The 27,789-nt window shown below is 41.9% G+C and overlaps 2 protein-coding genes across 3 annotated transcripts in view; both read right to left on the bottom strand.

Annotated features, from left to right (window-relative positions):
* The window catches only part of Pur-alpha (Purine-rich binding protein-alpha), a 1,789,254-nt gene that overhangs the window by 1,618,858 nt on the left and 142,607 nt on the right, over positions 1-27,789 (bottom strand). The window lies entirely within an intron of this gene.
* On the bottom strand, positions 8,429-13,473 carry LOC137235423 (uncharacterized). Of its 2 annotated transcripts, none has more exons than XM_067758396.1 (2): positions 10,334-13,473; positions 8,429-10,283 (listed from the first exon to the last, which is right to left on the bottom strand). In XM_067758396.1, the coding sequence occupies exons 1-2, from the start codon at positions 10,351-10,353 to the stop codon at positions 9,350-9,352; spliced, it is 954 nt and encodes a 317-aa protein (XP_067614497.1). In that variant the 5' UTR covers positions 10,354-13,473; the 3' UTR covers positions 8,429-9,349. Both variants share the same exon structure in this region, with proteins under 2 accessions (XP_067614497.1, XP_067614498.1).

Here is a 27,789-nt window from a genome sequence, read left to right as displayed (position 1 = left end):
GGCCGCCGGTAACCAATTTTTTCCCAGCGGCAGTACGAAGAGCTTTGGAGATATGCTCCCACTGCTCCTGTATTCCTTCAGGAACACTCTCAGAGAGCAGGTGTGGGAGTCGAGTTGGGAAATCATTGGCAGTCTGTTGCGATTGAAGCGTTTCGACGTCTAGCTTTCCTTGTGTTGTTTGTTCCTTGGTTTTAGCCGCGTTGAGGCGGGTGCGTATTTTGGCTGCAACGAGATAATGATCCGAGTCAATCTTAGGTCTTCGGATCGTGCGCATATCTAAAACACTGGAGGCCTGCCGTCCGTCTATCACAACGTGATCGATCTGATTGCGGGTATTTCGATCAGGAGACAGCCATGTAGCTTGATGTATCTTTTTATGCATGAACCTCGTGCTGGATATGACCATGTATCGAGCACCGGCAAAGTCAATCAGCCTCAGTCCGTTAAGAGAAGTTTCATTGTGTAGGCTGAACTATCCGACTGTAGAGCCAAAAACACCTTCTTTGCCCACCCTGGCGTTAAAGTCGCCAAGCACGACTTTTATATCATGACGGGGGCAGCGCTGTCACAATTTTTGATCTTCTTTCTTGCTTGCTTCGTCCAACGCATTTCTTGGATGGCGGGGATGTCAGATTTTGCTTTGACGAGGACATCAACCAGCCGGGCATCTGCACCAATCCCATTCAGGGAGCGGACGTTCCAATTGCATGCCCTCAATTCATTTTCCTTCAAACGTTTGCCATGATCGTCATCAACAGAGAGTGTACTTATCCGAGGCTTGTTGTTATATTTCATTGGAGTATAGTTTTACGTGGCGGGTCCCAAGCCAGCGCACAACCCGCTCAGCGGGTGTGAAAATATTACTTGCACGTTTATGTAGCGAGCCGCTTGCTCCAAGACAGACGCCCGCTTGCAGCCGCACCTAGAGGTGTACAGACGTTGCCGATGAGATCTCCCCCGGCTAGCCCTTAAACCGATTATGTCAGAGTGGCCTAGCAGGTTGTTGCCTTCTCACATTAGCTCACAGCAAAACGGATGTTAGCGGCTACCAAGAGGATACTTGGCCGCAAGCGACCCGACATTAATTAGCTGCTTGAACCGCATGCAAAACAATCGCTCTGGCCATTCCCAGGTGAATGGCGGTCAGAAGCTTCCCCACTTTCGTGGACTTCTAAACGGCTCCACCCTCGTTTTGTGGACTATGTCGGGTTATTCCGAGACCCTTACGGGATCATTTGTAGATATGTTTGGGATCCGTTTAGAGGTTTGAGGACCCTTCCGGGATCATTACTGTATGGTTTTTGGGACCCATCAGGATAATATCGGGATGATTTCTCGATGGTTTTAGGGATCCGTCCGGGTCTCCGTCAGGGTTATTTCAGAACTTTTTTCGGGACTCTTTCAAGATCATTTGGGGACCCTTCCGGCATTTTTTCTGTATAGTTTCGTAAATTTTTCTGGACTATGTCGGTTTCATTCGGAGACCCTTATGGGATCATTTGTGGGTGGTTTTTGGATCCGTCCGAGATCCAGTAGGGGTAATTCCGTGACTATTTCTGTATTATTTCGGAATCATTTGAGGACCCTTCTGATATCATTTCTGGATGGTTTTTGGGACCCCTGCGGATAATTTCGGGACTATTTCGGGATAATTTGGGACTCTGATGGATAATTTGTGGATAGTTTTCGGTTTTTGTCGGGGATCCCGTCGGGATAATTTCGGGACTGTTTTGGTGTCATTTTGGGATCTTTCGGGATCTTTTAAGGACTCTTCGAAACCGGTAGTTCAGCACACATGCCTTTTAAAATTATGAGCTTTTATGGCCATGGATTTGCTGCAAATTATTTGTAATTAAAAGTCAGTACATTTTATCTTTAATAGCTAACACAGCTTTTTCGTTTTAATTTTGATATTTTTAAATGATTCCTGAACGAGCTGTTATAACTATAATTACACTTTTTGTAATATTTAACCAACTAAAGACTCGAAAAAGCAACACCTATTTTCATCATTAAAATTCTCTTTGGTTTTAGCTAATTGTAGTTTCACTCCTTTGTTCTATGAATAGTAATTCTTTCACCCCTGTCATATAAATTAATTTAACTTAGAAACCAAATATGTTTTTAAATATATTTTTTTAGAAAAAACTGTATTGTACTATTCACGTAAGCGTGCCTTTCAGGTTATCAGCTCATTTAGTTCTTTTCTTTTTACTCTATTACAAAAATAAAATACATTAGACAAAAATAATTTTTTAAACAGATAACTTGATAACCAGGCTAACGTGAATAGCCCATATCTTTTATTTTTTCATTGCGGATGGGGCCGTGGGTAAAGGCTAGTAATATTATATATGAGAAAGTTTGGATGTTTGGATGTCCAAGACGTTTGTTTTTGTGACTCAATCACGCAAGAACGCTGGACGGATTTGGATGCAATTTGATTGACCAATGGTCTAGGAGGATCTACTAGCTATATTTTTTGAAAACGGGGGTCGGTCCCCGCCCCTAGGAATAGTTATAATTTAATTATTGTATTTTTTTCGTCTTTGTGACTGAATCACGCCAGAACGGCTACATGGATTTTGATGAAATTTGGGACACAGATAGATAATAGGCTACTGGGTCCCACGACCCCTTCCAACAATTCCTTTTTAATAATTTTTAGACATTATAACTTTACGTATACTGTTTTTCACCAATATACAAACTCAATGGGTAAAATAAGACGAAAGCTTATAAAGTGAGCAGTGACACACCCTCCCTCCTCTCCCAACTGGTGCAAAATCTATAAATTGTTATAATTTAATATAAATTTTCTCCTAAATCAATAACTATTGGTATCTGACTCATACAGATCGAGATGTAAACAATTTTGGAAAAATGATCGGTGGTGCTCTTCGCCTCCTCTCGTCATCCTCCCTCCTTCAATTGTTTTTATTAGCTATACCTGTATGTTTGTTTGTAGCTCTTCATTCGCTTGAACGCGCCTGCTGCCTTATTAACATGCTTTTATAATTAGCTTCACCTTATTTATAATCCCGTCAGGGTCATATCGAGACTCTTCCGGGACCATTTCTGGATTGTTTTCGGGATCCGCCCGGGATCCCGTCGGGGTTTTTTCGGGACTATTTTGGGATCATTTTGGGACTCTTCCGTGATCATTTCTGTATAGTTTTCGAGATCCGTCCGGGATACCGTCGGGGTTATTTTGGGACTCTTTCGGCGCTATTCCGTGATAATATGGAGATCCTTCCGGGATCATTTGGGGACTATTTCGGGATCATTTGCGTACACTTCAGAGATCAATTCTGGACGTTTTTCGGAATCATTTGGCGATCCTTCCGGCATCATTTCTGGATGGTTCTCGGGAGCCGTTCGGAATCCCGTCAGGGTCATATCGGAACTTTTTCGGGACTATTTCGGGATCATTTGGGGACCCTTCCGGGATCATTTCTGAATGGTTTTCGAAATCCATCCGGGATCCCGTCGGGGTCATTTCGTGACTTTTTCTGAACTATTTCAAGATCATTTGGAGACCCTTCTGAGATCATTTCAGGATCCATCCGGGATCCCGCCAGGGTCATTTCGGAACATTTTTGTGATTATTTCGTCATCACTTGGGTACCCTTCTGGCATCATTCGTCAGGGTCATTTCGGGATTATTTGGGGAATCTTTGGGGATCATATCTGGATGGTTTTTGGGATCCTTCCGGGATCCGTTCAAGGTCATTTCGGGACTTTTTCAGGACTATTTCGGGATCATTACGGGACTCTTCCGGCATCATTTCTGGATGATTTTCGGGATCAATCCGGGATCCGGTAAGGGTAATTTCAGGACTTTTTCGGGATTACTTCGGGATCATTTTGTGATGCTTCTGGCATCATTTCTGGATGATTTCCGGAATTTGTCCGGGATCCCGTCAGGGTCGTTTCGGGACTCTTTCGGGATCATTTTAGGACCCTTCCGTGATCCCGTCGGGGTAATTTTGGGACCCTATCGTGATCATTTCTGGATGGTTTTTGGCATCCGTCCGGGATCACGTCGTAGTTTTTTTGGGATAATTTAGTAACCTTTCCCGGATATTTTCTGGATGGTGCTTGGGATCCATCCGGGAGCCCATTAGGGCTCATCGTCATTGCGGAAATTTCTCGGGATGTTTTGGGTACCCTTCAGGAATCATTTCTGTGTGGTTTTCTGGGCCGGCCTAGATTAGCGTCATTGTCATTTCGGGACTTTTTTGGGCCTATTCTGGGACCTTTTGGAGACCTTTCCGGGAGCGTTTCTGGATGGTTACCGAGATCCGTCCGCGATACCGTCGGGGGCATTTCGTGGCTTTTTCTGAATAATTTCGATCATTTAAGGATCCTATCAGGTTATCAGCTCATTTAGTATTTTTTTACTCTATTACAAAAATAAAATATATTAGACAGACATTTTTTTTAAAGAAATAACTTGATAAGCAAGTTAACGTGAACAGCCCATATATTTTATTTTTTTTTTTTTTTTTTTTTATTTAATATAGTAATCTTTGAAATACAATGTTTCTTACAGACTACATAATGAATTAGATAAATTTACAACTTAGAAAAATTTACATTACAGAATAGTGTACAGAAGATTTAAGAAAGCCTGTTTTGTCATTGTAAAATCAATGACAGTAGTTTCTGACAAAGTATTAAATTCTCTCAAAGAGCGCACCAAAGGTGCATTTCCAGCAAATGTCGTTTTTACTTTGGGTAGATAAAATGGATAAGATACACGAAGATTACGTCTAGGGACATTGAAACATATTTTATGCAAGAGATATGGGCAATCAACGATACCTTGAATCATGTTAAACGTAAACGTTAAAGACAAGATAGATCTACGGCTTTCCAGAGATTGCAAGTTTATCAGTTGCAGACGAGCTGTGTAGGCCGGAACCGGGTTTTCAAAATTCAGAAACCGTAGGGCAAATTTAAGGAAAACCTTTTGTACACGCTCAATCCTTTGGATCGGAAGTTGATTATAGGGCCTCCACACGAAGACAGCATACTCAAGATGCGAGCGCACAAAGCTTGTAAATAAAAGTTTCAAGGTATATGGGTCTGAGAAATTAGTGCTGTTACGACGTACAAACCCCAGAACTGAGTAAGCTTTCGCGATAATGAAATTAATGTGGCTATTGAAAGAGAGTTTTGTGTCAAATATAACTCCTAAGTCTTTAACTTCATTAACATTTAGCAGAGTAACATTTGAAATGCTGTAAGACGTACTACGTACATTAAAAATTTTCGCAAAAGTCATTTTGAAACACTCCTTTATATTTAAAGATAAATGTGATTTACTACACCATAGATAAAGAGCATTAACATCCTGCTGTAGCCTTGCTTCATCGAGAGAGTCTTTGACTACAGCAAATAACTTAAGATCGTCTGCATAAAGCAAACACTTGGCGAATGAAAAACAACTTCCAATGTCATTAATAAATAAGACAAACAGTAGAGATCCAAGAACGCTTCCTTGGGGTACGCCTGAAGTGGCCACGAAAGATTCGGAACACATGCCGTCAATAGTAACAACACAGCGTCTATTCGATAAATAGGATTTGATCCATTCCAAGAAGTAGGAATGAAAACCTAAACAAGCCAGTTTTTTAACTAGAATTTTATGCGAGACTTTATCGAAAGCTTTTGAAAAGTCTGTGTATATACAATCTACTTGATGACCATCAGAAAACGCTGTTATGCAGTAGTCACTAAAAGCCGCTAAGTTCGAAACTGTAGACCTTCCGGGAACAAAGCTATGTTGGTTATGAGATATAATGGACTTTGTAGCAAAATAAATCTTCTCTTTCACTACGCACTCCAAAAGTTTAGATATGGTTGAAAGTTTTGATATGGGCCGATAATTTCTAACATTATTTTTCTTACCACTTTTTAGAATGGGAGTTATGTAAGTGACTTTCCAGTCATCAATGAAGCTACCAGACGCCAGCGACTTGTTAAACAAGATTTTCGAAGGCTCAACAAAAGCTGGACAACATTTAAAGAGGACCGCAGACAGACCATCGACATCAGTTTCCGAAGAAGGCTTTAGCAACGATAGCCCGCTGGAGATATCTTCAGAAGAAAGTGTGAGGGAACCGAAGTTGAGGCACGTGTTTTCGTCAGAAGAAAAGCTTGGTAAAGCATCGGAATCATCCGATACGAAGTTGGACATAAAAAAATCAGCGAAGAGGTCAACCAAATCTTTAGGAACCTCCGCGAAATTATCATCTAAGAAAACCGATTTAGGGATGTTTGAACACGATCTCTTGGATTTGATATAAGTCCAAAAGAATTTAGGATTATATTTAATGCTGGACTCAGCAGAACGAGTGTAATTTTTTCGAAGATGTTTATCTACCCTTGTGAATTCTTTTGAGTACCGCTGATACATAACAAAAAAATTCTGGCATTTAGATTTCAGAAATTTTTTATAATATTTATTTCTAAGATTTTTTAGCTTTTTTAAACCTTTCGTGTACCAAGGCACTCTGTATGTCATTTTTTTTTTAAAGGTACATACTTCAAACAAAGCTCATTTGCAGCCTTCTTGAATTTCAGAAAAGAGTTAGATGTTGACATGTCAGATAAGAGGGAATCCCAATTAATCTCAAGCAACGAGCTATTTAAACTTTGAAAGTCACATTTTGAGAAATTAAATACGATTTTATCATTATTGGCTTCACAAATAGGCAAATAATTATAGTAATCAATGCTTACAACTAAGGGAACATGATGTTTGTCACACGGAGTTATAGGAGATAAACAATTAGATATACTGTAATTAAAATTATCGCTTACAAATACGAGATCTAAGATTTTGTTCAAAGAATTAACAAATTTGTTTATTTGTTTCAAGTCTAGACTGAGAATAGAATCAATAAAGTAGGACTCGTAAGAAGTCGTGACATTAGATGGAGTAAGATCTAAATTACAAAAACTGGAAGTCCAACGGACACTACTTAAGTTAAAATCACCAAAAATACAAAGATTTCCGTCCGGATTATTATTAACCCCAAGAGATACAATATTATCCGCATGCATTTTATACAACTCAAACTCACTATTGGGTGGAATGTAGGATGCCACAATATACAATGAGTCACTTTTTGAGGACGTACTTATACATACACACAATTGATCCAATAAAGGATTATCATTCATAGGGGTGACGACGTGTGCGCGAAATTTACGGCGTACAGCAATAAGAACTCCTCCTCCTCTAAAAGCGCCTGTTTTAGAAGGATCCCTGTCCTTACGGAAGACATCGAAAAGATTAGGGTCAAAGAACTCACTGTCATGAAAGCCAGAATGCAACCAGGTCTCCACGATGACAAATATGTCATAGTCCACTTGTGCACTAAATGAACTAACAATGTCAGATTTTGTCCTTAAACCAGATATGTTTTGAAAGTATATTTTTAGACCACAGGGCTTATCATGAGATCGCTGCAAATAGTATAGATCAGTTGGAGTGGAATTGAAATTTAGTTTTTTGGCGTTGTGGGCCTCCTTGCGGAGGAGGCCGCGGGTAAAGTCTAGTATATATATATATATATATATATACATATATATATATATTAATTCATATATTATGTGTATGTTCATATTATTGAAATTATTGACATAAATAAAAACGATGGTTTATAAAAAGCTTTTGGAAACCATTTATAACAAGCTTTCTTTTAGAACTTTTTTATAAATTTTCATTTATAAGCTTAAGATCATTGTACCGTTTCGATTATTTCACGTTTATTTCTAAACAATTTGTAAACAAAAAATCAACGTTTTTGAAGTTAGTGTTTATTTGAAAATACTTTTTATAAACTTACATTGCATTAACTTTGCTTGTTGGGATTCGAATTATATATGTATGTATGTAGGCATAGATCGGGTTGCGGCCTAAACGGACCGCGCGATCAAAACCAAATTAGAAACACAAACTAGAAATAATGATCATTGGCTAAAAATAGTTTTAATATACAAAAGGGACGAGGCACCACTCACACAATTAGAATATTTCATGCTGCATAGCTCATATGGCGTTAAGTCCTAACACCTTCAGGTTTGGCACCTTCCTAACAAATGGGACTTTCAGAACTTGGCTGTTATTCCTTTTGTACGTTTAGTAATCTTCCGCCGTTAAAAATTTGTTTAACTTCTGTCTAGCTGCATCTTATATACATATACATCGAATATTAGCAGGTATTTACATCACTCTGCTACCAGTAAATAAATGTAAAACAACACAAAGTAACCAAGCACACATATGTACATGTTCACATCAAAACAAGCAGCCACACATAAATACATGCAAACAGCGCGGCTAAGAACGAAGAAATTATTTTAAATACACAAATCTAGTCATCACCTAGAAGCAGAAGTTATTAGTCACACATACACACGCATATAACTTGAAGGCAAAAGTGAATACCGGATGCATAAAGGAGAAATAAACAAGCAGCTGCTCAAGAAGGTTGTTGGCGAAAAGTATATACCCTTGGAGAAATAGGAGCACGAGGCAACTTAGGGCATAAAAGCAGCAGCGCAAACAGATTTTAACACGCTATAAATGAAGTACGCAAGTAATTAATTCAGTTTCATTTCAATGCGTTTATTCTCAAACCATTATCATGGGACCACTTGGTAATTATGTTAAGCTTTCTCTGCATGACTTTTATTGCTTGGTTAAGGTCTATGTGGGGAACTAATACAGCTGTATCATCAGCATAGGCAAACACTTCACAATTCTTTAGCAGTTGAAGCATGCTGTTAGTGTATAGAATGTATAAAAGCGGGCCAGCTTTGAACCTTGGGGAATTTCGCATTCAATTGTTAGTCTCTCGCTATAAGTGTTATGTATTTTTACTGTGTATTTCCGCATTGAAAGATAATTTTCAATCCATCTAAGGGTTTCCCCTCGCATCCCTGAATTATGCAATGCACTGAGAAGATTCGAGTGGGATAAGGTGTCAAATGCTTTGCTAAAATCTATAAATAGTGCTAGGCAATGATGGTTTTTACCTAGACTTTCATTCACTTTATTAGAAAAATGTCCTAACAGCTGATTAATATTTTTCGCTTTCTGGAATCCATATTGGTTTTCGCTAAATATATTATATTTATTAATAAAATTTCTCAATCTTCGTACCAATACTTCCTCTAATATTTTCTCAATTACGGGCAGTATTGATATTGGCCTATAATTTACAGGGTCGGTTTTTATACCCGATTTATATATAGGCTTTATTACTGAAACTTTTAATGCGTCAGGGATTTCGCTTTGACTTAGACTGAGGTTTACAAATTTAGCTAAGATTTAACTCATTAAAATTGCGTTGTTCTTAATGTCCTTTGGTCTTATACCGTCTATACCGGGTCCTTTTTTGCCATCTAATTTTTGGATGGTATTCAGGACTTCCTCCTCGCTTACTTCATCTAAATAAATTGAATTCGATATACTGCATTCTGGTGCAATTAAAGTCTTTATGTCACAATTGTGGACTGCTTGTTTAATTCCGTTATCAAAAGTTATAATAAAGGTATCACAGATACTTTTGAAATCCCCACCTATAAAATTCCTGGACAACATTTCGTCAGTGCTAATGGGTTTTCTTCCTATTAATTCATTAATCACCTGCCATGTTTTACGGATATCATATCTACAGGCTGCGAATTTTTCTCGATAGTATTCGTTTTTTCTTTTATTAATTGTTTTATTTACGTGATTTCTAAATTTTTTGTATTGCATTTCTATGTTCCTATCATATGGGTTAGACTTCCATTTATTGTACAGACTATCCCGCTTCTTACACAGATGTATAATTTCGCTCGTTAGCCAATCAATCGGTTTTCGAGGTTTCTTTGTATGTTTAACCAAAGCATTCTCGTAGATACATCCAAAGGTAGAAAGTATCTTTTCATACATAGTGCTAACGTTTGTACATTCTAGTTCTTCGTTCCAATTAACCTCACGCAGTTGATCAGCGACTTTTTTGTCACTTAATGATAAAGATAACCTATTTGTGCTCTTACTAACTCTATCGCGTTCACCAAAAAAGACACCAAGTAAAAGGGAGTAATGGTCAGAAATATTGGTCTCTATTATTGCTGAGTGTAATTTTGCATCTTTGCTTTTGATAAAAATGTGGTCAATGCATGTGGCGCTTTTTCTCTTCACATCTACTCTCGTATAATCTTTAATATTTTCAAATCCATACGAAGATAACATGTCTAGGTAAAGCATAGCTTGCCTATTGTTGGTATCAAATATATTGATGTTTATGTCACAAATAACTATTGCGCATTCTTCATCATCCGCATTCTTCAGTGTGCTCCCTAGCTCTCTGACAAACTCATGGGTGCTATTGAGCGGGGGTCGGTATATGGCGTATAGTTTGCATTTGAGTTCAGTGTTGTTGTTAGGTATGATATCAATTACTATGGTTTCGTAAGAAATAGTTTTCGAAGGGGCATATTTATAGGACAGGCGATCTGTAATAAATACAACTACACCACCTCCTTTACTTCTTTCTCTGTGACAAAGCCAGCGATAGAAAATAGATTTTGTTCTCCTTCTACTATATTGGTTTCAACTAAGATTATTATATCAATATTATTTATGATTGGATCTATTTCTGTTATAAAGCTGTTAAAATTTGTTTTTAGCGAACGTATATTTAGGAAGACGCAGTTTATGGTAAAGTTTTTTATATTTATAGCATTGATGTCCCTAAAGCTTGTATATTTGTTATAGGTTATAGTGTTCATTAATAGAGAAAAGTATGGAAAGTAAAAAGTTTCGATATATAACGAGAAGTGAGAAATGGGCGTAAAAAACTTGAATGTTAGGTGTAAGTACTTAATATTAATTTATGAGATCGATGTCTGATTCGGAATAAATATATATAACACCTTGCCCTCCTTAACCCAAACGAATTTCCAGCCGCACGCCTTTGCCTTATTTTTGGCGGCCCACAATAGGTAACGATTGTATGCAGTGAGTTGATCATTCACATGCACATATTTACCAGCTCCATTGCCATTGCCTAGTACAGCACCTGCACTCAGCTTTTTACCCTTCGTTTTCTTTATGAATTCACTTTTCTTTGTTGTACGGCAAAACTTAACAACTATATTACCCTGCTTCCTATTTTCCCTGTAGACGTCGTCTATATCACTCTCCGCAATGTTTACATCGGCAATCGCTGCTATCCGCTCTACAATTGCGCTAAAATTTTCGTTGTCTCTCTTATCAATATTTCTTATAACGACGTTACGTATAAGTGATTGCTGTTGCTGTGCACTCTCATTATGCTCTAATCTAGATATTATTAAAGTTTGTTTATCGCACTTTTCACGAAGGTCAGCGACCTGGCTCTTCAACTCTGTTATGGTGTTTTCATACTGGAGTGTAGTTTTAAAAAATTCCTGTCTTAAGTCTTCCTGCGATTTTTCAAATTTAGCAGATAGATCTGATATAAGACGCATTATTTCCTTACTGTCAGCTTTGAGTTCGCTAACATCAGATTGCACAGTATGGACGTGAACGTCGCTGCTTGTACCTTGTCCGGCCTTATCCTTCTTAAGACTAGGAGTAGGCGGTAATGATGATGATGCTGTTCCCTTACTTTTTTGAGGAACTTGCTTCGTTTCTGACTTGGCAGATTGCCTGCACCTGTGGCATCTCCAGGCGCGACGGCACTCAGCGTTCATCCCAACATGTGTGTTGCTAGATATTGTAGTGCAACTGGAGAAATGATATGCGTTTTTACAAGTGGTGCAGGTGGCGTATTCTCCATCGGTCGGCAAGGGTTGCTTACATTCATCACACGCGATTGTTGTTGTGTTCTAAACTTCCATAATCTCACTTTTTATCTATTGTTTCATTGCTTATTTCGTTTATTTTTATAATTTTTTTTCCTTATTTTTTTTATTTTTATTTTTAATATTTTTCTCGTTTGCTTGCTTTTTGAGTTTACACAAGTAACAACAGCAAATCGCGAACACGTCCGCACAGAAGCGAGGTTGAGCAAATTTGCCTACTCGAGTATTATCATTCATTTACAATCAATTTTTCCCTAAGGGTAACTGTGTTTTTATTTTACAAGTCCTAGATTGCCGGCATTTTTCAGCCTGGTCAAGTATTGTCCTAAGTCAATCTTTTCCTCAACAATCTGGTTGCTTGTGCTTATTGTGCTACAAATTTTCTATCATTTTGGATGAAAACAAGTGCGACATGTCTAAGTGCCAATTTATTTATTTATTATGCGCTTTATATAATATATGGTGTTCTTTTGTGACTTTTTCTACATTTCTACTGTTATTATTTTCTCTTGTGGTATCTTTTGGTGTGTTGCATGCTTCTACTGACATTCAGCTATGTACTCTTTGAAGCATTAATTGTGATATAAATATCAAATTCGTTATTTTTATAATGAGTATGTGATTAGAAGAATATTAAGTACATGCATTTTTAAAAGATTGCCGATCAAAACCTTTGCAAAGATGTCATGAGCATCCGAAAAGTTTACTCAAATTTTTGGTTTGCTATCGAACTTAGACAGTGCTGATAAAGCTTGTCTCAAGAAAATATCCTGTTAATTGAAGCATTTTGAGGGTTATTGTTTGGAAATGGGTTTTTAATAGTAAGATAATAAGGTTTTTGTTTAAAAAAAAAGGACTAAGAATATGAAAAAGGACTAATTTAGGCCAAATAAAATTATTGATTTTGTTCGTAAAATTTTATTTTACAACTTTCTTGTTTGTAAAAAATTTTTCTGTTTAAAAATATTTTTTTTTTCAAAATATCATAATTTATTTTTTCTTACTTAACAAACTTTACAGATTATTGGAATTTGCAAATTTATTTCTCTGCTATTTTTATTTTTATTTCATTTTCTATGCCACTTTGGGCTTCATATTTTTTTTTCTCTTTTTCTTCATATTCATTGATCTGCCTAAGTTCTATTAGTTAAAAAATGTTTACAAAATTTTATTTAAATAAAATTTTTTTTCTTTGTTACTTAACTGTTGTTTCTTCTTCTTCTATTGAACTACAACGAAAAAATACTGCGTCAAATTCTTTTTGATTATTGATTTCGTTCATTGAAAAAGTTAGAGCGAGAAGAAAAAAAATTCTTAATTTTATTAGCAAAAATCTTCTTTTTGTCCGTAAATGCTTTTAAAATAAAATAAAAAAATAAATAAATGTAAGGTGCGATAACCTGCGAAGAGATCTAAGGCCAAGCTTTTCTTCCAATTTGCGCCGTGCTCCTCTTGATTCTCCCTACAAATTGGCCGGACGGTGTGAGGACCCCAAAGCCGAGGACTTTGTATCCTCACAACATACACATATCTATATATTTTTGCAAATAACATACATTTGGAAATAACTTGGAATTTATACTTGAATTTTTATCACTTATATATTTTTTGCATGAAGCACCAGAAATATACATATGTATACCTTTATGAATTATGCCCTAAATACATATATTCTGTTGTACATTGAATTTACAATTATTAAATTGAAGAATAAATTACACTTGCGCACTTTTGCACGCAAGCCAAATATTTACATTTTTCGCAAACATAAACTTTGAATATAGGATCACCCTAACATGCATTAAATATTTGGAAAGTAGATACGCACAAAACATAAAAATGCAGCGGTCGATCAACCCTTTGCACACTCAAAATCCAATGTACCCAGTTACAAATACAACATACATAATAACCTAAGTGAACGGAGATCAGCAGCAAGTCGTCAAAATAAGCGCCGCTACTAATTGAAATTTCGTTATACATATTTACGCACTAGCATACAACACACCAACGCACGCCATACAACAGAAGGCAGAAGCATTGGGCAAAGCAAAAACACAGTATTAGAATCAGGTGACCACAAACAAATATACAAACACACAATATATAAACCAAAGCCTGGAAAGCACGGTATGAGCAAGTACAAAGGCATTGTATTCAATAAGGAGCATTATGGTGCATGGAAATTCATGGGAAGGAAATATTTACCGGAACAACAGTTGTTTTATATTGTTAATACTATTAGTTGAAAGTTGTTATTATAAAATAACCGTTTGCCTGCGTGCAAAAATTAGTATATAAGGGCGGCGAATTCGCATTGAAATTGAGAGATTAGGAGACAGGCATACGAGTCGGTAGGCTTTATCACTACCGACCAAGAGTACACCTGAAGGCTTTTTCACTTCATTTGTACTTAGAGTATACTCGTCTGGAGGCTTTATCACTCCATTCGACCGCAGAGGTTGGCCGAGGGCTTTATCACCTCCGTCACCTCTTATAGAGCAAGGAAATCAGCCTAGGAGTAGAAAAGTAGAATTTTATCAAATAAATAATTTTTTATAACGTTTTGTATCGAACAAAACAGAGTTATTCTTTCAGAAGGACCGTTAGGAATTTCTACTTCCAGGAACCCTGGACGGACTGAGATCAACCCCGGCAAGTCAAGGAAAAGTCCGTCACATTTTGGCGCCCGAGCAGGTTAAACAAATCAAATTTTAAGATATACTTTCAGAGCATCAGAAACGAAGAGGGAAACAAGATCCACACACTTCTGGGTTAATACGACGAGGATATAAAGCATAACAATGGTAAAGGTATCGTGGGTATACTATCTCACTCGAGAGGATCTGGTAGCCTACAGCACGGAATTTGGGCTAGAGGATGGCGGAACGGTTGACGAGCTAAGAAAACGATTGGCGGCATTCATCCAAGAGGAGAAGGATAACGAGAATTTACGGGATCGATTCACACAGTTGGCAATTCGGCATGCGCGGCTAACAAATCCACAAGCGTCAAAGACAAGCAACGAACTAAATTCACCAAGAAATGATAAACAGGCAAATAGTGCACCCAATCAATTGGAGGACGGACAACCGCCGGTACATTTTATTCAGCAGCCTGGTATGTACGCAACGACAAATTATATTCAACAGCCTGGCACATATGCAACGACCATGGACAGAGTAAGGAAGTGGGGATTAAAGTACGACGGAGGCAAAGATCCCCTAGGATTCATCGAAAGAGTGGAGGAGCTAGCAGATGGGTATGAAATCAACCGCAACACAATTCCAAAAGCGCTGCCGGAGTTATTGAAGGACAAAGCATTGGTATGGTACAGGAATAACAACCGGCATTGGCAGGAGTGGGACGCCTTCAAGAAGGACTTCCTGAAGTTCTTCCTAAGCTCCCGATACTTAGAGCAATTGGAAGATGAAATTCGTATGCGCGTACAACGACAAGGTGAGCTATTTAAAGATTATGTCTTGGCACTACAAGGAATCATGCGTCACGCGGGCTACACCGAGGAGCAGAAATTAACCCGCATCTACAGAAATTCGCGCAGAGAGTACCAACTATACATAAAGCGAAGAGAGGTCAACAATCTTGAGGAGCTGGTAAGTTTAGCTCAAGACTATGAAAATATTATTCCTGACAGGGAACCAATGCGACCAACCACAAGGCCATTCATACCACGGCGGCAAGAAGGTCAGTACCAGTGTCTCCAGGCAGAACAAAGACAGGTAGAGCGAGCAGAGATCCAACAACAGCAGAGGTCAGAGCCACAACAAGAATATGTAGATACAAGAACGGCCTGCAGACGATGCGGAAGAGGTGGTCACTTCTCATACGGGTGCCGAGGCATAAGAAGAGAATTTTGCTGGATTTGTGGTAAGATAGGCGTGCTCACTCGCGATTGTTGTAGGAAGCCACAGGGAAACGACCAGAGACCACATTGGAACCGAGGGATGGGGTCTTCGGAAGTGCAACCTCGGAGAAGTTAAGCATGTTCAAATACACAAACGGCCGCATATTGGTAACAGCGTATGTGAACGGAGAAGAAGCAGTAGCAGCGATTGACACGGGAGCGACGAGGAGCTTTATAAGTGATGCAATGGCGAGAAGATTAAAAACTGGCAAATTCAAGGAAGTAAAGACACGAGTAAGAATGGGCGATGGCAGAGCAATAATAGTCAAAGAAGCGGTAGATGCGGAATTAAGAATGGGTGATAAAGTACAGAGGAACGAGATGCTAATCCTACCGGGACTGGGTGATGAGGTGGTAATTGGCACGGACTATCTGGCGAAGGTAAACTTTGAGATGAGATGTGGTGGTCAAGAAATAACGTTGAGAGTAGACGAACGGAAGCAAGAGGTAGTGACATGTACAACTATGGTCGAAACGAATAGCGAAGATTTCAGGGAACACGACCCAATGGCGGCAATAGCAACTAGCAAGACAGAAGATGCGGTGAGTAAATTTCTGAACCAAGAATTACAGGTGTTCGCAAACATGTCAGGAGTATCCAACGTGGCCACACACAAAATAGTTATGAGAGACGACCGTCCAATTAAGCAAAGGTACTATCCGAAGAATCCGAAAATGCAAGAAATTATCAACAAGGAAGTCGACGAGCTGATCGAAAAAGGTTGCATCGAACCATCGAATAGCCCGCACAGCGCACCCATAGTTTTGGCAAAGAAGAAGAATGGCAAATGGAGACTCTGCGTAGACTACCGTCAACTAAACGCAAGATCAGTACCAGACGCATACCCTTTACCTCGTATACAACATATCTTGGACAAATTAAGAAGCGCGAGATTTATCAGTAGCTTGGACTTGAAAAATGGATATTGGCAAATCCCTATGGAAGCAAGCAGCAAGCAATACACCGCATTCACAGTACCTGGGCGTGGACTATACCAATGGAGGGTGATGCCATTTGGCTTGCACTCAGCCCCAGCAACTTTTCAAAGAGCACTTGATCGTGTCATAGGACCAGAACTGGAGCCATACGCGTTTGCATACCTCGACGATATTATCATTACAAGCAAAACATTGGAAGAGCACATTGCACATTTAACAGAAGTATTTCGAAGGCTGCATAGAGCGAACCTGAGGATAAACCCGGAAAAATGTGAGTTTTTTAAGAAAAGGTTAAAATATCTAGGTCATGTCGTTAGCGAGGAAGGCATCCATACCGACCCAGACAAGATAGCAGCCATCAAAGAACTGCAACCACCGAAGAATATACGAGAGTTACGACGTTTTCTAGGAGTCGTGTCATGGTATAGAAGATTCGTGCCGGATTTTTCACAAGTATCACACCCGTTAACATTTCTGCTTAAGAAAGGTAGTAAGTGGAGGTGGTCTGAAGAGCAACAATCAGCATTCGAAGCACTCAAGGCAGCACTGACGCAGGCACCGGTACTCGCTTGTCCAGATTTTTCCAGGAAGTTTAGTTTACAGACGGATGCAAGTGATTTTGGTCTTGGTGCAGTACTTACGCAAGGGTCAGGCGACGAAGAACGAGTAATAGCATACGCAAGCCGCAAGTTAAACAAGGCTGAGATGAACTACTCACCGACAGAAAAGGAGTGTTTGGCAATAGTCTGGGCAATACGAAAGATGAGGCCATACGTAGAAGGATACACGTTTACAGTAATTACAGATCACCTAGCGTTGAAATGGTTGAATGCGATAGAGAGTCCGACTGGTCGGATTGCGAGATGGGCGCTGGAACTACAGCAATACTCATTTGACGTACAGTATCGAAAAGGAAAGTTGAACGTTGTGGCAGATGCATTATCAAGTTTATTTTCTGGAAATATTCGTACCTGATTCTCCGCAATGTTTTGTACTTGACCGTCTCTGTATGCTATCAGCTGTTGACTTGTACCTTGGCAGATGCATTATCAAGACAACCGATGGACGAGCAGTTGGGTACGTTGACGATGGATGACGGAAAAGCCGAGTGTAAGTGGCTTAAAGCAAAGATGGAAGATGTAAGAAAGGCCCCGGAGAGATTCCCAGAGTACGTTATCGAGGAAGGAAAGTTGTACAGACGCATAGGAAGTCAGGTGGATGGCGAAGATGCAGTGCCATGGAAGCTGTGTGTCCCGACTTCACAGCGACGCAGAGTGCTAGAGGAGATTCACGACACACCGAGCGCAGGGCATATGGGCATCCGAAAATCGATAGCAAGAGCAACAACACGTTACTATTGGCCAGGAATGTTCAGGGATGTAAGAAAGTACGTACAGCAGTGTCACACATGTCAAATTTACAAACCGAGTCAACAGCCAGCCGCAGGTAAGATGCTAACGAAGATTGCAGAGGAGCCTTGGGCAACAGTCTGTGCAGACTTTGTTGGTCCAATGCCACGATCGAAGCATGGAAACACAATGGCACTAGTATTCTTAGACAAATTTTCAAAATGGGTAGAAGTAATACCAATCAGAAAGGCAACGACAGAATGTTTAATAAGAGGATTTCGAGAGAGGATTTTGGCACGGTTCGGCGTCCCAAAAGTATTTATTACGGACAACGGAGCACAGTTTATCAGCAGACGTTTTAAGAGATTTTTAGAGGAACTTGGCGTGAAACACCAATTAACGGCACCGTACACACCGCAGGAGAACCCGACAGAGAGGGCAAACAGGAACATCAAGAGGATGATAGCACAATTTACGGGAAAAGAGCAGAAGACATGGGATGAATTGTTACCAGAGATAACGCTGGCATTGAATACAAGTGTATGTGAATCGACAGGTTACAGTCCAGCATACATAGTACAAGGGAGGGAACCGAGAATCCCCAACAGCCTTTACGATGAGCAGACATTTGGTACAGGTGAGAAATTAGCGAACCCAGGAGAGAAGCCAACGAGGATGAAAGAAATATTCGAGATGGTACGACGGAAGCAAGAGAGAGCATCCATGGAGCAAGCGAAATATTACAATTTAAGAAGAAGGCAATGGCGACCGGCGATAGGCGACCTAGTGCTGGTAAAGGAACATCAGCTGTCAAAAGCGGCAGATAACTTTGCAGCCAAACTAGCGCCAAGGTACAGTGGACCTCACCGGGTAATGAACTTTGTGTCACCAGTGATCGTAGAACTAGACAAAGTCTTCAGAGGAAGGAGGAGGACAGCCCACCTAAGTGAGCTGAAAGCATACCACGCAGCCGATGCCGCCGACAACAACGAATCCAGGAAGCAAAGTCATAAAGAGAGATACAAAAAGGACGCTAGTGAAGATCAAACCGCGTCAACATCGTCAAATCTAACAGCAAACAACAAGCCCGAGGTACAACAACAGAGAAAGAACAGCGAGGTAGCCATTTGCGGTACGCTCACACGAGTCAGCGAAGAGACCGAGAGACAACAAGGAGAGAACCAAGAAAACAAATTACAGATCGCCAGAGAACCGGCGCATGGAACAAGATTACACCTGGGAAGGCAGTTCGCTATGGCAGCCTTAAACGAACACACACCCCGAGACAACTGCGGAATTACAGACTATTTTGTAAGATTCTACTTCAATCCGGATGAAATCGGTAGTAACGGACATGCCCAACCGAGACAGTGTCAAATTATACACGAAGAAATTTCATATCAAGAAGTACCCGGAAGTCGGATCAACGAATAAAAACTCGGTAAACTCTAACCACAATTACATAAATATCCCGTAAACATACTCTTTAACTATGCGCATGATATACCACGTTTTTTTTAAAAATCCACCACACATGGTGGGAACACCCTAAGGAAAATCCACCAGTTTTTCATTTATTTTATAGACTGGCATCATACATACCACCAACTGGAAGGGCAGCGACGAACAACAACATAGTTACAAAACCTAATTTGGTAAAAAGGATTGAGTGATACCCGCTGCCAGGAAAAGTACCGTCTAACGCGTCAGAAGGAAAACATATAAAAAACCGGGCCGCGGTAGGCCAAACAACAAAGTATCGTAAAGCGAGCAGTAATGAACACGCCAAATTATTCAAATTCTTCTGAAGAACAGAGTGAAGGGTGCGAGTGGGCCCCGTTGAGAATACGACTACGGCGAACGACACCAGCTGCCACATACGAGGACGGAAGTGGCGATGACAGCACCGAGGATTACAGGTCAGAGTCCGAGGAGTGGGCCATCGTTCGGGACCCTACCCCGATCCTCATCTCCTCGGAGAGCGAGGACGAAGACGACAATGAACCGCCACCAAAACGGCAGGGCGAGTTGTCGATACGTCAGGAAGACGAAGAGACTCAGGGCCGAGGGTTCGTGGAGTACACTCGGCGCGTCAATTTGAGAATGCGCATATATAACGCGCATGTCGAAACCGAACCCCCGGCCAAGCAAAGGATCGTAGAAGCAATATGCGAACCGCCAACAAGGAACGACGACGACACAGAAATATTAAGCCGCAAGGCCAGCGAGGTCAGCGGCAGCCTCAACCACAACGACGACATCAACGGCAGCCCCGAAGACATCAGCAGCGACGTGCTAAGCCTGACGGCAAGCAACAAAGACATCGACGACCACAACCATAACGACGGGGACGGCAGCAGTGTGGTACGCGAAATCCAACAATGGCTGAACAGCGCCCAAACCGACACGCCGGAGACGTGGGAGAACCGTTCCGGTATCCAGCCACTGCCAGAAGAACTCACCAAAGATATTCAACGACACCTACACCAGCCACAACAGCAGGCACAGAAACGACGACAGCGGTCTTTCAAACGTTTCATTGAGGGTCATCTCTACCGCGTACGCATTACGCGCACTGGGCTGGTCACGGTGAGTCTCATTGCAGAAGGTGAGGGGGGAGTGTGAGGACCCCAAAGCCGAGGACTTTGTATCCTCACAACATACACATATCTATATATTTTTGCAAATAACATACATTTGGAAATAACTTGGAATTTATACTTGAATTTTTATCACTTATATATTTTTTGCATGAAGCACCAGAAATATACATATGTATACCTTTATGAATTATGCCCTAACTACATATATTCTGTTGTACATTGAATTTACAATTATTAAATTGAAGAATAAATTACACTTGCGCACTTTTGCACGCAAGCCAAATATTTACATTTTTCGCAAACATAAACTTTGAATATAGGATCACCCTAACATGCATTAAATATTTGGAAAGTAGATACGCACAAAACATAAAAATGCAGCGGTCGATCAACCCTTTGCACACTCAAAATCCAATGTACCCAGTTACAAATACAACATACATAATAACCTAAGTGAACGGAGATCAGCAGCAAGTCGTCAAAATAAGCGCCGCTACTAATTGAAATTTCGTTATACATATTTACGCACTAGCATACAACACACCAACGCACGCCATACAACAGAAGGCAGAAGCATTGGGCAAAGCAAAAACACAGTATTAGAATCAGGTGACCACAAACAAATATACAAACACACAATATATAAACCAAAGCCTGGAAAGCACGGTATGAGCAAGTACAAAGGCATTGTATTCAATAAGGAGCATTATGGTGCATGGAAATTCATGGGAAGGAAATATTTACCGGAACAACAGTTGTTTTATATTGTTAATACTATTAGTTGAAAGTTGTTATTATAAAATAACCGTTTGCCTGCGTGCAAAAATTAGTATATAAGGGCGGCGAATTCGCATTGAAATTGAGAGATTAGGAGACAGGCATACGAGTCGGTAGGCTTTATCACTACCGACCAAGAGTACACCTGAAGGCTTTTTCACTTCATTTGTACTTAGAGTATACTCGTCTGGAGGCTTTATCACTCCATTCGACCGCAGAGGTTGGCCGAGGGCTTTATCACCTCCGTCACCTCTTATAGAGCAAGGAAATCAGCCTAGGAGTAGAAAAGTAGAATTTTATCAAATAAATAATTTTTTATAACGTTTTGTATCGAACAAAACAGAGTTATTCTTTCAGAAGGACCGTTAGGAATTTCTACTTCCAGGAACCCTGGACGGACTGAGATCAACCCCGGCAAGTCAAGGAAAAGTCCGTCACAACGGGACCTGCATGTTTTATGCCGATTCCGAACGGCATCTGCAAGGCAGATGAGTTTTCACTGAGAGATTTTCATGGCAGAAATACACCCGGAGTGCTTGCCAAACACTGCCGAGGGGCGACCGCACTTAGAAAATTTTTTTGAAAAACCTTATTTCTAAAATTTTGATGTTGCTTTGCCCGGGGTGAGAACCCAAGGCATACGGTGTGGTAGGCGGAGCATGCTACCATCACACCACGGTGGCCGGCAAACTTTATAAAATAAACTACTTAAATAATTAAATACATAATCTGCTATCTCCTTTTGTCTTCTCGATGTGTGTCTGCAGCCCAAGGTCTATTCCCCTTCTCTATGCCTTACGCGTCAATTCCATGTGTTCATCACAAATAATAGTCTGTTGCACGTGTGAAATTTTATTTTAAATTATGTTCGTTGGGATCATCACCTCGCAGCTTAACATGCATCCAATACAGAGAATTAATTGCATAGGCAAGATGGTTATCCAGCTTAACTGTTTCCTTGTCGATAATTCCTCGAAATCCTTTAGTTATACCGCCGTACTAATTTTTATATTTTGTCCTGCTTCAGGTTTTGCAGGATCCTTTTCAAAAAATTTTAAGGATTTTTAGAGGAATTCTGCCTATATTTCAAGCAGCAGGCGAAGGAAGCTGCCTATTTAATTCAGCAGTTCTAAGAATGATAAGGAGACTGCCTGTTTATTTTCAGCAGTATGACAGGATCGCCATGCAGCATGGGAAAATGAATAGACTTGGTTTTTTGGTGAGTGCCAATTAATCGGCACTGCTATTGTATTTAATCGATGCCGACATTCAGCATCAAGAAAATGAATTGCCTTTATTTCAAATATTTTCGGTCTATTTATACAAAAATATTACAAACAAATTCTTATGTATAAATTATTTACTATATTACATATTTACTTCTTATTCTAAGCCTAACAACAGAATGCAACCAAACGTACTCATACGCATTCACATACGCATGCATATTGTTGCAAAGCATGAGAACTTGCTGGTGAATATGAATACGCAAACTCAGCATAATTTTAGTTGGTTGCGTTTTGTTTACGCTATCAGTGAGCAACTCAAAAGCCACGCGTGCTAAGTGTTTTGTAAGTATACATGTATGTATGAATGTGTTTATTTTGGCTACATTACAATTCCTCGTTTGGACGGTCCGGTGACGGTGGTTGCGCATTCGTTGTGGGTGGCGGTAGCGGTGGCTGCTTGTCGGAGGTAGCTGCTGACGGAGTCGTGTGTATGTTTGCTCGTGGATCGTCGGCGGTACTCCGGAATGTGGTGAGTTGGCTACGTTATGTGGTGCGAGTACCACGCGCTTCCCGAAGATGCCGGAATTCCGGAGCAAGCGGTGTATACGCCGATCCTTCTTACGGTGCAGGTTGGATATGGCTTCGGGGACTTACTACATCGTATGGCCCAGGCTGCTGTGCGTGCGGCCGCGGCGAGCGGAGTGGCTGCGCGCCTTATTTTTGCTTTGGTGGCGGCCGTGCGTGCAGCTATTGCGTAGGCCGAGCGTTTGCTTGCATGATGCGTTCCTGTGCTGCCTTGGTAGTTACCCCTGCGGTAGTGTTTGCCGCAGTTTTCGGTGCGGTAGCTGCATGCGTGGCGGTGGCATATGCTGGGCTTATGCGACTGGCCGATGCGCTGACGATATGCGTGGCAGCGCTCTTACGTATAGTACGGTCGGTGTGGGTCAACTCCACATTGAGTTGCGCTACGTGCGTTTCTTCTTAGCGAGCCGAGCTGTCGTTCCGAGAGGGTCTCACCTGCTAGTCCCAACATCATGGTCCTGGGCCGTTTCGCCTCTTCTTCCAATATGCGTTCGTGTACGCGTTTCACGCTTTCAAGCCACTTGCGCTGTTGCTCCGTTGTTGTTGAATCTCGGTTTATTAGAGCCTCTGTCTTGCCGTTAAGCGGTGTTGTCACTTTGATGGTCAGTGATCGAATGACAAATGGTATCGGGTATTGTCCCTTCTTTGGTCAGTGATAGAATAAAAAAAAAAATGATATGGGTGTTGTCCCTTCACTGGTCAGTGATAGGATGAAAAAAATATTACCGGCTGTTGGGTCCCTCATGTAAAAAGAAAATGTTTCTTTTCCCGTGGGTTTAGCTATAGTTCTGTGGTCTCGGCCGCGTGGTACGATTTTAATTCGCTGATGTTCGCCGTCTTCTCTTTTCCTCCATCGATTTTTCGAAGTTGGACGATAACTGCTGATAGGTGTCCCAAGATTTGGTACGGACCGTCGTATTTGGGCCCTAGTTTTGCGGCAAAGCCTTCTCCGGCCATGGAAAGTTGGTGTTCCTTTGCCAGGACTAGTTCTCCGGCTTCGGGCTCCACTTTCTCCGGCGAAGATTATAATGCCTAGCCTGTCCGGTGGCAGCACATTCCATATTCTGCCTAACTATCTTAAATACCTCCTGCATCCTGTTGGACTTCTCCTCTGCCGTTGTGGGATTTGTGCCAGTTCCGAAATTTATTTCATCGTAGAGTGCTCCCGATAGTCGTGGCTCACGGCCTTGTACGAGAAGTGCGGGGCTGTAACCTGTTGAGGCTGCTACGCTGGAGTTTATGGCAAGCTCGACTTCAGGCAGGAGGTCATCCCATCAGTTATGTCTTGATTTGGTGAGTTGGGCTATGATCCTTTTAGTGTAGGGTTCTCCTGGGATGTATAAGGTGCGGTGAATTGTTGCCGTACCCCGATCTCGTGGAGGTTACGTTTCCATATGGTACTGGTGAATTGCACACCATTATCCGAGATGAGTATTTTGGGTACGCCGAATCTTGCGATGGTTCGTTCTCTGAACGCGCCTCGGAGGCGCTCTGCCGTGGCTCGCCTCATGGGAACTAACTCTACCCATTTACTGTCCGGAGAATACCCATGTGTGCCGCGCTTGGTGTGTCGTGGTTCTCTTGTAGTACACGCTGTCGGAGCGGGGTTGGCACGCATAATTCCCACGGCACTGTATGTATGTGACGGTAGAGTTGTCCGTCCACTAGCACATAATCGGCGTACTTCTCCGGGTTGGGGTGCACTTCATCGACGCGTCGCTGCCACCACTTGCATTATGGGTTCGTTGTCGTGGCCTGTAGTAGGGTCTACAATGGCTGCCGGGACAATGTGTCCGCCACCATATTTAGTTTCCCCTTCCTGTACTCGATATCAAAGGTGTGCTGTTGTAGTTCCAGGGCCCATCGTGCTATATGGCCTGAAGGGCTCTCGATGGAGTTCAGCCGCTTCAGCGCCAGGTGATCGGTTATCACGTTGAATCAGTAGCCTTCAAGATAAGGCCTCATTTTGCGAGTTCCCCATACGATTGCCAGGCACTCCTTCTCGGTAGGTGAGTAGCTGATTTCCGCTTTGTTTAACTTTCCACTAGCGTAGGCGATCACTCGTTCGCCGCCGTCCAAGTCTTGTGTCAACACTGCTCCCTGGCCGAAGTTGCTTGCATCCGTCTGTAGGGTAAATTTCTTCGTGAAGTCTGCGCATGCGAGTACAGGGGCCTCAGTAAGCTTCTGCTTGAGGGTTTCGAATGCCCCTTGCTGTTCGTCTCCCCACCTCCTGTGTTTTCCCTTCTTGAGTAACGCTGTGAGAGGTTGGCTTAACGTGGCAAAGTCGGGCACGAATTGGCGGTATCAGAATGCTATCCCCAACTTCTTTGAAGTTGGTCGGTGGTTTCAGCTCCTGCATGGCGGCAACTTTCTCGGGGTCCGTGTGAATTCTCTTGGTGCTGACTACGTGGCCCAAGTAACGTAGCTCCTTCTTGAAAAAATCGCATTTCTCAGGGTTTATTCTTAGATTTGCGCACTGTAGTCGTAGTAATACTTCTCGTAAATTCCGTATATGTTCTTCCAAGGTAGAGCCTATAACGATTATGTCATCCAGATAAGCGAAGGCGTGCGGTTCCATCTCCGGCCCGATGACTTGATCCAGCGCCCTCTGAAACGTTGCTGGCGCGGAGGGTAGGCCAAACGGCATGACGCGCCATTGAAATAGACCACGCCCTGGTACGGTGAAAGCGGTGTACGGGCGGATATCATGTTCCAAAGGTATCTGCCAATAAACGTTTTTGAGGTCTAGGCTATTGATATATTTCGCCCGCCGCAGCTTATCTAATATATGTTGTATCCTTGGCAAGGGGTATGCATCTGGTATTGATCGGGCGTTCAGCTGCCGATAGTCTACGTATAGTTGCCACCTGCCGTTTTCTTTCGAGCTAACACGATCGGTTCGCTGTGCGGGGTGCGAGAAGGCTCGATGCATCCCTTCGCCAGGAGTTCGTCGATATCAGTGTTGATGATGCTCCGCATTGCTGGATTGAGTGGGTAGTACCGCTGCTTTATTGGGCGGTCGTCTGTCATTGTGATCCTACGCTCAGCCACGTTAGTCACCCCGGCCATCTTCTCGAACTTCTGGAGTCCTTCCGTCAAGAATTCACGTATGCGGTCTGCCCCGTTCTGATGGTTGCCAGTTTGTGTGTTCTTGTTATCAGGACCTTGTTCGGGGCATATAATAAAGACCGTCGCGCAGTGACTTTGGGGTAGCATTTGGATTTGATCTCCGTTGATTGTTTGACTGGGTTGCGCTATTGGGTTCAAGCTCCCGGGCAACATTTGCCATGTTTCGGAACACTAGAAAGTGACGCAGTTATTTTCATTGTTGGAAACAGTTCGGGTGGTTTTTAGTAACCGACACAAGTGGTTGTTGTGAGGAAAGTTCGAGTAAGCCACGTTCGCGCAGGCTTGTGTGATGGAACTTCCATTGTTCTCCAGTCGGGTTTCTTGTCTCTGGTCGTCTTTCGCCTTTGGTGCCTTCTTTTGGTCTTCTTGGGGGGAGCGTCGTTCGTAGGAACCGGTTCGCTCCTACCACTTGCCACTGGTGGTGTGATAACACATGGTGTCGGTGCGCTCTGCATAAACGGGTCGGTTAGAATGATGTGACTCCCTCCGCAGGATACTGTGCCGATTATGATATCTTCGATGGCTCCGGGCATAACATGTAACACGGTGTGGTTTGATGACTCACACAGGCGTACTTCCGTCCGTATTGTGTCGAAGATTTGACTGCTAGTACCGTCGGCCATGGAGGGCCGTTGTTACCCTTTCTCCGCCTCCTGAGTTCGGCATGCGTTCTACTACGACCGTAAATACGAAATTTCGCGAGGCCCCGGTATCGATGACGGCTTCGGCTGGTTGTCCGCCATGTTGGACTAGGGCGCAGAGGCGGCCATGCTCCTGGCGCATGGTTACTGGTGTTTCGGCGCTGATTTCTGTGGGTTCAGCGCGCCTTGTCCTTGGTGAACCCCCTCCCGTTTCCCGCACACCAACGGCAGCATTCTATTCTTCGCACATCAGGTTGACCGCACTTCCAACAGAATTAACTTCTCGGATTTTGGCATCTGCCAGCGTAGTGCCCTTCTTGGCCACCCCTTCTGCATACGTTGATCGGTGTTCTGGTGGGGTGGTGCTGCGTGAGCGGAATCGTATCTCGTGGTGGCGGCGGGTGAGGTGCCTGGTTTGGTCGTGTGATAGCGGACTTTTCTCCTACTACGTGTCTCGCCATCTCCCGTCGTGGTATTTCTGACGTTCATGGGTGTCCTTCGTAGCTGCCCTCATAGTCTTCCACGAGGGCGAGGAGTTCCGCTAAGCTGTTGAAATCCCGTCGGCGGATATATAGTAGACAGTCGGAATATCCTATTCAGTCGTTGCTCGCTACTATAGCCTGCGTGCCGCATCAAGTTCTGTATTGAAAGTACATAATCCTTGTATTTCTCTTTTCCGTGTTGTTTCTGCTGTCGTTTGTCGTCCTCTAGACGCTCGAAATATCTCGTTGCAAAGAAAAATCTTTGGAAATCCCACTT

The sequence above is a fragment of the Eurosta solidaginis genome, chromosome X (assembly GCF_040869045.1).
Source record: "Eurosta solidaginis isolate ZX-2024a chromosome X, ASM4086904v1, whole genome shotgun sequence".
Taxonomy (NCBI): Eukaryota; Metazoa; Arthropoda; class Insecta; order Diptera; family Tephritidae; genus Eurosta; species Eurosta solidaginis.
The sequence above is the reverse complement of the archived record's forward strand: the minus strand, read 5'-3'. Positions and strand labels throughout refer to the sequence as shown.

Bases quoted from the DNA above. Each gene is read 5' to 3' on its own strand.
- LOC137235423 (XM_067758396.1), bottom strand. From the start codon at position 10,353: ATGCGGATGATGAAGAATGC. The intron at 10,284-10,333 runs GCAATAGTTATT...TACCAACAATAG, and splicing joins ATGCGGATGATGAAGAATGC to GCAAGCTATGCTTTACCTAG.